Genomic DNA, 11,147 nt, shown 5'->3' on the forward strand with positions numbered 1-11,147 from the left:
GAGGTGGCTGTGGATACCATTTCCAAGTGCCTGAAGTCCGTAAGTGAATGGATGGGAGGTAATAGGCTGAAGCTGAACCCTGACAAGACTGAGGTGCTGCTCATGGGAGATAAGAGAAGGCTAGGAGATATAGACCTGGTGTTTAATGGGGTAAGATTGCCCCTGAAGGACCAGGTCCGCAGCCTTGGGGTCATTTTTGACTCCCAGCTGTCCATGGAGGCTCAGGTCTTGGCAGTGAGCCGGGCAGCTTGGTATACAGAGGCTGCGACCCTACCTTCCTGTCCATCTCCTCCCACGGGTGGTACATGCCCTGGTCTCCTCTCGCTTAGACTACTGTAATGCACTCTACATTGGGTTACCCTTGAAAACGGTCCAGAAATTACAGCTGGTACAGAATGCGGCGGCACGTTTGATTAAGAACTGCTGTCGCCAGGATCACATCACTCCGGTGTTAGAAGATCTACACTGGTTACCAGTTGTTTACTGGACCCAATTCAAGGTGTTGGTACTTACCTTTAAAGCCCTAAACAGTTTTGGCCCAGTTTATCTGAAGGAGCACCTCCAGCATCACCAAATATGCCGCCTGACGAGATCAGCCTCACAAGACCTTCTCTCGGTCCCACCAGTTAAAACAGCTAGGCAGGTGCGGACCAGAGAGAGGGCATTTTCGATTGTGGCCCCTACCCTTTGGAATTCCCTGCCCTATGACCTTCGCCATGCCCCCTCACTGCCAAGTTTTTGCCGAGCCTTAAAAACCTGGCTATTCAGGCAGGCATACAAGATTCCTGGGCTGGACTAGTTTTATTGTGATACAGTTGTGGATGGTTTTGATTAATTATAGTCTGAGGTTTATGACCTATGTTGTATTTTATATGTTGTATTTTATCTTATTCTGTACATCGCCTAGAGTGGCCGTTAATTCGGCCAGATAGGCGACTCACAAATAAAATATTATTATTATTATTATTATTATTATTATTATTATTATTATTATTATTATCTGCCTTCAGACTTTCTGGACAACATGTGAAAAAAGCCCAAGGCTGTAGCCAGCAGAAATGTGGAGATTGGGGGTGGGGGCTAGCAAGCACAGGCCCATTTCTCCCTCAGTGTGGTTTCAGGTGAATTCCTGACTGGGATAACTCTCTTGTTTCCTACATATATTATAGCTACTTCCATAGCATACAAAAGGGCTAGGCAGATTTTGCTCACAGGATATTTTGAGCAGTGTGCATGATCTTGATTATGATCCTGATGTATACTTAAAATGTATACTTCTAGTACTTATGTAGAACCATAATTGAACATGCAATAGGAAAACAATGTCGTTTTTGTGCTGAACAAGATGCCCACTCCTGGCACGAAATTTTACTGATAAACTATTGCATGAATATACAACCATACCTATAAAGCATATGGTTAATCATACTACATTCAGGGGGGCCCTTTGACACACTTTTAGTGTGTCATCCATAACTCCCAGAGTGTTAGAATGCATTCATAGCACTTCAGAGATCTTTGCAGTCATTCCCTGATGAGATCCACATTGAATTCAGTCACATGAAAACAGCAAAAAGTTTTACGGCACCTTAAATATTAGCAAATTTTGTGTCATAAGATTTCATGAGCAGTGGTAGGAAACCTCCAGCCTGCAGGCCTAATTAGGCCCAGCAGAAGTTCTAATTTTGTCCTTGAATCTGTTTTCTTCCACTCATGCTCACCTGCCCTACACCTGATGTTATTTATGATACCAGGTGTGGGTCAAGTAAAGATGCTGCTCTCCTGTGCTGATCAGCAGCAACTGCAAACCCCACTTTCAACAGGGAGCCACGTCTTTGGCTGCTTCTTTTGAAATCAAGCCACATGGATGTTTCATGGTGATGCCAGGTGACTGACAGTTGGGTGTCTCCATCCACCTGTCAAAATGGCCTATAGGGGTTGGAGGAGGTAAGGATGCAGTCCACCAGCTGGAAAAGGCTCCTCACACCTGTACTTGAGCCCACTTTATCAGAAGCATGAAATGTTATTCTCAGTTGGCAGATACACATCAGTTCAGAGAAAAAAATTAATGGTGTCAGAAGGCCATGAAATGCAGATGGTACAGTCTGACATTTTATGTAAAGTTCAAATGCATAATCTTCTGGCCTTTGCTGTGCTAATTAACATTTGTAGCATACGAGTCCTCAACAAATTGAATCAAACTTATGTGCCTTCAAGTCGATTTCGACTTACGGTGACCCTATGTATCAGCAACCTCCAAAATCATACTGATCTATTTTTAATCCAATAATTTCAAACAGGAGTTTCCCTTGACTTTTGTTGTTGATGATGATGAAGAAGAAAGGTAAATATTAAAATCAGTGATGTTGTGTTTCATTGCAAACTCTGTCCTTACAGCCCGACCTAGACCTGGAACAAGGGGAATTACCAGAAGGCAAGCATCTGAAGGCTCATAAGCGTGGTCATAAACGAAAGCATAAGCCTAATGAAGAGGAAGAAACCCAAGTGCCTGAGGATTCTGCCTTCAGTGAATATACAGAAAAAGATGTGGAATTCACAGGGAATGTGGGGGATGAGACCAATTCAGCTGTGCAAAGCATTCAGCAGGTGAGCATCCTTTACAAAGGAATTGGAAGAAGGTGATAACTACAAAAGGGGCTTTAGATACTGGGAACAGGTATTTTAATGAGTTTGTGGAATGTTCAGGAATTTGTGAAATGCTCATCATTATATGCGAGAGAGAGGAAGGGAGAGGTTGCTGACTGCTGAAATCCACTGCTGAAATTGTTTCTGTATGAAGCTCTCGGTCATTGGCTAAATTCATTTCTATGGGAGCAAATAATTGGTTGCCTTTGGGAACACCAGTTAAGGCACCCTTTAGAGCAAATGTCCCCATGGTGCAAACAGTGATCATCCCAGTGCTGATGATGGTGGAGGAGTAGACTTTGCTCCAGCCACACAAGAGCCTCAAATGAAGCCACTTATTTTCTTTGGTAGGAGTGAATACAGCCTGTAGCCTGAGAGATCCTGGCATCTCTTCTTTGCTTTGCCCTGCTGCTGGCATATCCCTGGGCCATGGTCAGATGACCATGACTGTGGGATACAATTGGTTATTTTATTCTGAAACATCATTTCAATTTCAACAAAGGCTAGAGAAGAATTTTGGAAATGGGAAGCAGATCAGAAATACCATTATCACACAATCGGAAATACCAGACTTACTGAAATCCAGACTCTTCTAATCAGTGTGACTTTTGCCTTCAGTTTTGGGAACTTGACTGAATGTATCACCTGAATCACCAACAGTGGTGAACATCTCCATTAGAAATTCATCTTAAATATGCCTTACATGAGTTGAATCCATGAATCACTGATTCATCAGCATATGCTTTCAACCCTATAACAATAATAACAGATATGGTATGAAGGGCAGAGGGAAGACCTACTGTTAGAGCCTTCCCCAACTTGATGCCCTTCAAATAGTTTGGACTGCACTGCCCATCAGACCAACACTCTAGTCATGCACAGCAAAGCGTTTCCATTGGCCATACCTGCAGGGGCAATGAGTTGATCTGCCTATCTGCTGCAAATTCTGTTTGAAGCTGAATAAGGAAAAAAATGCAGTCAAGCTGATCCCATCAGGTTTTACAGTAAACAAAGACTAGTTTTGGCCAGTGTTGTGTGCCCCCGTTTTATGAAAAGAGAGGTGAAGATCTGGAATTGGCAGAACAGTAAGTGTGTCTGTGCCCCAGCCATTGGCCATGCTGGGTAGGCTGATGAGTGTTGCAGTCCAAACTATCTGGAGGCCTCCAGGTTAGGGAAGGCTGTTCTGTTATGTTAACCTCATGTTTATTACAACATACGTCTTACTCCATTATAAGTTTTGAGCTTCCTTCTTCCATTTGACACACTCGAGTTCCCATCATGCCATCCATGGGCAAAAAGAGAGGTAGCAAAGTTGACTGTCACTCACAGCACATGTTTCCAGTACTAACAGTTACTTTGAAAGTTCAATTTTCAATTCTTTCTTTCCTCAGGTGGTGGTGACTCTTGGAGACCCAAATGTCACAGCACCTTCTAGCTCTGTTGGTCTGACCAATATTAGCGTTACTCCCATCACTACAGCAGCTGGAACCCAGTTTACTAACCTGCAACCTGTGGCTGTGGGCCACCTTGCCACTCCCGAGCGCCAGTTACAACTAGACAATTCCATCCTCACAGTGACATTCGATACAGTCACTGGTTCTGCCATGTTGCATGGTAACCGCCAAAACGATATCCAAATACAGTCGCAGCCTGAGCCAACAAACCCCCAGTCAGTAGCCCATTTTATAAATCTGACGACTTTGGTGAACTCCATTGCTCCATTAGGGAGCCAGATATCAGAACAGCATCCCTTAACATGGAGAGCAGTGCCTCAAACTGATGTCCTGCAAACTCAGGCCCAGCCAACGCAACAGCAGACAGGGCAGCAACAGGTTCAAACTGAACAGCAGCAGCAGATGTACAGCTACTAACTTATACTTGAAAGAAGACACCAAACTGTGAATGGGCTTGTAGGAGCCCATGGGACACATAAACCGAATAATCAATTGCTGGAAACCAAACAGAGGTGGAGGAGAGTGTGTATGCAATGAAATGTGTGTTGATGTTGGCCCGACAGCTTGAAATACAGAGGCCTTAAAAGTCTCATACTCTGTACACACCAACCTTCCTCAAAACATGGGTAACTTCAGCTCATAATGGTTGACTGGGAATAGTGATAAGTCTGAGGTCATGGGGTAGGGGATGGGGGTGATGCATTTGGCAAGCAAATAGGGAATAGATAGTAAATACACGGCCATACTGGTCACACAAAAATCATACTGGTCACACTGAGTTAGGTTGCACTAACTTGGCAGCAGGATTTAGAATATAACTGAGCAAAAAAGACCATTCCTGTATCTAATGGAACATTTGGAAAAATAAGTGGGTGGGGATAGTCTTGTGATGTGAAATGTACCTCATTTCATGAATTATTTCCATTATGGTGATGAAGAAACCACCTTACCAGTAAGACATCTTGGGTTGTCACCTGAAATAGCCAGTCTGATGTTAGAGCAACATTCATGATCTTCTGTTTAGTAAAATTAAAACTTGAATCAAGCTTGTTGTGGACTAAATGCCTAATGTGATAATAGAATTGTTTACAGAACTGCTTGTTGATTAAATATTACATTTAGCTAATAGGCTTGAAGAGCAGTTCTTCCCATTGAAACTGACTTTGCCAATTAGTCTTACATCATGTCATAAATATTTGGGAGGGAAAGAGTCATTGTTCGCTATTACCCTTTGTACTTCACACTGTATTCTTGGTGGATATTTGCAGATTAAGGGACACTTTTTAAAGTGATTTCATGTATCTTTTCATTATTTTCTTTGTAATAACTGATACTTGATTTTGCTTGGGGGGAAGATCTGAAATGCACAGCAACAAATTGCCTGGGTGCAAGTCATAGTGTAATACCGATTGTAGATTATATTGACCACAAGGAGGCAGCCTAAACTAAAGCTAATGACAAACACTTACCTTGATAAAGGTAGGAAACGATAGAACTGTTGTGTCATCTGTTCAGGCTGAAGAGGGCATTTTTTGCATCCTCATACAATGTAACTGACGTATCTTGTGTTAAATACCAATTCAATCTACATCTTCTATGAAATGACTTACGACTGTACCATCAGAAAATAAAGGAGAGCAGCCCAGCCATTTATGAAGAAAAATGAATAAACATTTATCTTGCCTTTGCATTTGTGAACAACAGTTCTTCCTAGCTAGGTGATAAAGAAAAATAGGTTTGGACAATTGCATATACACTGGCGGATTATTTCCTCACAGTTTCCTTTGCTCTGGAATGTATTTTGATATTGACAAGAATCTTTACTAACCTTACTACACACATCATAGGAACAAGTAGCACAACATTAAGGTTGTACATATGGGACCTAAAAATAATATTGCAACATGGGACTGTTGTGCAGGGTCCCAGCCAGACATGCTCTTTCCCAGGATACTTCATTACATACTCCTTGGTTTTCCATCCCTGTCCCCAACAGCATTCCATGCCCCCTGAACATCCCCTTTTTGGTATATTTGCAAAGCCCGCTGATGCCTCTCCCTTGTGCATGGATGGTGTCACTTTGATCTTGAGTTCAATCCCCAGCATCTCCAGGTAATGCTGGGAATGTCCCGTGGCTGGAACCTTGGAGAGCCACTGCCAGTCAGTGTAGACAATACTGAGCTAGATCAGGCAGCTTCTTATGTATTAGTATATAGCAGTGCTGGGGGACCTATGTTGAACTACAACTCCCATCTTCTCTGACATCTGGCTGGGGCTGATGGGAGTTTAAAGTCTAACAACACCTAGAGGGTTAACCCTGCTATACAGGAATCTAGTTAATATCACAATTCAGACTGTTCTCCAGCCTCCTACCTTCCATCTATATTTCCTCCATTACTGGCTTGTGTGCAAAGCTGAAAGCTTCACAGATGGAACAGGATATGAAATATTTTTGTTCTCCCTTGACATCTACTCTTACCTTCAGAAATGGGGGAGGGAGGGAGGTGTCTGCTCATCACAGGACGCCATGTTCTTTTCATTTGCTAGGCTCCCTTGGCTGACCTCATCTTACCACCACTCTCTCAAGAGGTAGTCACAGTCTCCCAAGTGCTGCTGTCTTTTCTGTCTTGCCCTTGTCCTTGCCCAGCCCATTAGCTTGCTGACCCTATCAAATTCTCTTTCTGATTAGGTCAGATCATGCTCCCTATATGAAGTAATAATAATACCCAAAATAAAAAGGCTATTGATTCAAAGAGCAGCCTACACGTTAAAAACCACATTACACAGAACATTTATGTAGCACATAATAACTTTCATATACACCATCTTAGTAATGCTTACAACAATCCTATAAGGTAAGCCAATATCATTTATCATATGCAGATGTGCTTCAGGCCATTTGAGAAATTCATGGCTGATTAGAGAGTTGAATTGGGTAACATCATAACCCGTACCCTGGATTCATAACTACTATATATTTGGAACATAATCATCATACAAGTAGTCTATTAATAGGAAACAAACAAAATAGTGTGCTCTCTCTGGATTAATATGGACAACATCACTTATTGCCACTTGGTAATTGCACCTAATCACCTGGTGGTATGAACCAGATGACTGGCATATCCAATGGTTGCGTGCACTCCATGGTAAATTACCAATTGGCCTATGATCACGCCTCAAACAATCTCTCTTGACAGTAAGAACCATTTAACAATGGAACCGATTACCTAGAGGAGTCCAAAAGCCACAGTAGGGCAATATCTTTCCTAGAACCAAGTAAAATGTCAAGCAAGCTTGTGATATTTCAGTTGGCCCTAGTGAAGGTGTTGCCCTCCCGTGACTGATTTTTTTTTTAATGGACCAGCACAACTGCCTCCTCTGTCCTCCCAAGAGAAACTATAGTGGTGGTATCCAGTGAAGTAGTTCCATTAGTGCTCGGACTTCTGGCTGTGCAACAGGACTCCCAGAACAGATATAGGGGTGCGTGAGAAGAATAAAGGCAGGGGGAGTTCTGTCGTGCAGCCAGATGTCCTTGCAGTAACAGAGCTACTTCATTGAATACCGCCTCTGGAGACGAATAGAGTAGATGCAGGTAAAAGCTCAGATATTTCCCCTGGCAAGTGCCTTCTCCAGCTTTCACCTACAATCCCTATGTAGACCTTTTTATTATTATTTAAAGGAAATGGTTGTCAACAGAGAGACGTCTGTACATTTGAACAAGGCACAATAAGTGAGATATATGCTTATCATAACAGTTAAAATCCTATCTGTTTTAGCTTTTGCAAAAACATATAGAAGGTAGCACCAACCATGGCTAAAGCTTACCTGCTAAACAATGGTATCTACTGTGTTCCGTAGTTGTCTTGATAAGCACAGGTTTGAGATGGGTCATTCTGGAAATTCTGCCAAGAGGGGTGCAAGTCCTTTCCTGACCTCTGGCAACCTACCTCATGATTGAATCAGGAGGTAGTACCTCTCCCAATCACTAATCACGTCACTATTCACTGTATTCCTTAAAGTTTTTTTTTTGTTCCCCAGGGCCCTTTTCTGAGGCATCCCTAGTGCACAGAGTGAACCAAAACAACTTGCTTCTCTTTTGATCTGCTTGCTCCCAGTAAGCCCCTAAGCCATCTTGTCCTTAATCTTCCTTCACGAAAGGAACCTTGTAAACTTTTCATCTCAACTGGTGTATTATTGCAAACACTGAGTGCTGCTGGGATAACAGCCCTCATAGTTTGGTATTCTTACAGCTAAATGTTTGCTTTAATGAATGTTTTAAATTTATGTGTTTTTTTAATTAAAAAAGGATGCTATACTTTTTGACAAGTTCGTGTATATGTTACGTTTTTATTTCAGCTCTTCCTCTCGGGCAAGGCAGCATATATGGTTCTCTCACCTCCATTTTTATCCTCACAACAACCCTGAGAGGTAGGTTAAGTTAGGATGACAGTGATTAGCACAAAGTCACAGTGAACAGTGTAGCTGTAAATGTGGGTCTCGTCAGTCCCAGTCCAGCTGGCTAACCATGATGTGCTGTGTTACTCCTTTGAAAATTAAATCACTTGATCAAGCGTTCCAGAGTTTAACATTCTCTACGTGAGGACAGGGCAAAACTGTATTGTCAATAACAGTACATAGGCAGCATTGTGTGTATTTTGTGCTTAAAAACAACAACCCCAGCTTCTGCAATAACGTAACCCAAATTCAACACCCAAAAAGCTGAATTTGGTGACATCTAAATAGCATACACAAAGTTTATTTCGCTAATTTTTTAAATAACGTGCTGTGATTTGTATTCTACATAATGTGGACCTAGTTTCAGCTAAAATGGTAAACTTATGTTTTGAATGTACAATGTGTAGAATGGCCAGATGCTAAAGGGGGCAGGCCTATTGCACCTTTAAAGTGGGGTAGAGGATGAGATCCCAGAAGATGTAGCTTGCATGACAACTATTAGCTAATAGCTTACAACTATTAAAGGTGCAGGAATTCTGTTCTGTCGTCACCTAACCACCCTAGCTGAGCTCCCTCCTAACTTCTAGCCATGTGTTTAGTTGCCTCTTGTTCGAGGTTCTCTGGGAGTGCACCTCTGATCACTGGAAATCTTGTTTAGCACCCCTAGCTCCTCTGGCTTCTGAGAGTTTCCAGGCATTGCCCACACACTCCCAAGCATATCTTAACTAAATGTGATTTACTTTGGCTAGTGTCTGATATGTCAACACAAGAAAACAGTGGCTTTTTTTTCTTCCCATTTACACAGCAAATATCGGTGCAAGTGTTGAATCTAGGCTAACACTGAAAAGTCTCCTTGTGATCTAAAAGCCAGCTGCTTATGTAGAGCTAATGAAGAAAACAGCAATATGCAAGAGAGTATGAGTCATGCAAGAAGCACTCCACTTTGTTGTTTTATGGCGTATGAAGTCAAGATCTGCTAATTTTAGCTCTAACCCTGCAAGCTTTAAAGAAGGTCCTGTCTGCACAAAGAAGGTGGAATCTAGCCCAATGAGCAATGATAAACTTGTGTCCGTGTGTACTAATGCAAGTTAAAACTACTTGCAGAACCAGAAGAAAGAATGGGAAACTTGTTCCTGGGGGCAAATATATCTTATCTACACTCCCTCTCCTCCCTTTTCTGCTATTTTCCCATGCTGTGCACACAGATCTCAACATGCTCAAAATTTTCCTGCAGGCATACCTTACTTTTGTGGTTATTTGAATGAGAAAAATGGGCCAAGAGATTGAACATTTCCAGAAGCAAAAAGATGTGTAATGAGTGGGTTCCTGGTATGAGAGTATGTGTGTGGTGGATTCTTACCACCTGGCTTGTAATAAATATTTCTGGGCAGCAGATAGGCAGCCGGGCATATCCAGTAAAAGGCTTCCTAAGTCATATCTACATACTCAGAAAAGCAGGATCATATGGTCACTCAGGAGAGTGTTCCAGGGGCCATAGGACAGTGTGGATCTCCCCCTCTGCCTGCAAAGAGAGGTTGTGCCAAGAGCAGGTGGAGGGAGACTTTGAATCCACCAGATCCAAAGCCCTCTTGTTCACTGATGTATTTCCAGAATCGGAGCAGGGAGAGGGGAAGAGAGAGAGTGAGAGTATGCTGGCCTGGCCTGGCCTGGCCTACTAATGGGAGGATTTCTTTTTTTAGCCAAAGTAAACCATTTAAGCCATTTTCTGCCCTGTTGGCACAAGCTCAGCAGAACATAGGCTGGTGGTTCATCTGGCATAGCTACTTCCAGTCCCATAGGATTGCTCTGCCCACATCACTAACAGGTGTCAGAGGGGTAGCCATGTTAATCTGCCACAGCACAAAACAACAAATACTCTTGTGGCAGCTAAAAATCTGACAGGCTGTTTGTATTCTTCTTGCTAATTACAGTATACCCACTTTATCTGGTCATATCTTTTTGACTAAATATCACAAGAAGCAATGACAGTACTGGTGTCTTGTTTTTCTTGTTGACTGTACAAACGTTTAGGGCTGTCTCATTCACTCAGTATAATTCTGTGGTCATAGACCAGGGCTGGCATCAGCACCTGGCAGTCTTGGGCAGCACTCTAAGCAGCCCCAGACAACTTGATCTAGCCAGTTTTTACATTTCCCACAATGGCCCCCAACCTAGTGTCCTTCTGGAGCATTGTGGGAAATTTAAACGGTTTACTGGACTGAGCTGCCCAGTGCTACTCGAAGGGCTGCCACCACAGCCAGGTAAGTCCACCAGGGCCAACTTACAGAGCAGAGGACACTGCCCAACCCCCCTCATCTCTGGGCCCACACATGCTTGTATGAACAACTGTAACATGCGAACTAAAAAGCAAACATTATGGACTGTCTCTTGATTGTGGCAACACTTTCTTCAGACTGAAATTACAAGATCTGCTGTTGTCCATATGGTGATCACCTGGTTCACACATTACATATTTCCATATAATTGTGTACATACCCTGGGAAGACTTAAAATGCTTAGGAGACGAAAAAGCAATTGGGTGAACAGATTGCCAGAGAAGTTAGATTCTGCTTCTATTGGTGGTGATAA

The 11,147-nt window shown here is 42.6% G+C and overlaps 1 protein-coding gene across 3 annotated transcripts in view; it reads left to right on the forward strand.

The window, feature by feature from the left end:
• PRDM15 (PR/SET domain 15) overlaps window positions 1-10,467 on the forward strand; it is a 73,841-nt gene extending 63,374 nt beyond the window's left edge. For 2 of the 3 annotated variants that reach the window (XM_061627590.1, XM_061627591.1), the window contains exons 23-24: window positions 2,398-2,607; window positions 4,038-5,782. In XM_061627590.1, the coding sequence (XP_061483574.1) occupies window positions 2,398-2,607; window positions 4,038-4,517 (690 nt within the window). In that variant the 3' untranslated portion in view covers window positions 4,518-5,782. Of the gene's footprint in view, window positions 1-2,397; window positions 2,608-4,037; window positions 5,783-8,459; window positions 8,532-9,363 lie in introns of those variants that run through there. The other variant, XM_061627592.1, reaches the window with a different exon arrangement.
• Window positions 10,468-11,147: the final 680 nt, after the last annotated feature.

The sequence above is a fragment of the Rhineura floridana genome, chromosome 5 (genome assembly GCF_030035675.1).
Source record: "Rhineura floridana isolate rRhiFlo1 chromosome 5, rRhiFlo1.hap2, whole genome shotgun sequence".
Classification (NCBI taxonomy): domain Eukaryota; kingdom Metazoa; phylum Chordata; class Lepidosauria; order Squamata; family Rhineuridae; genus Rhineura; species Rhineura floridana.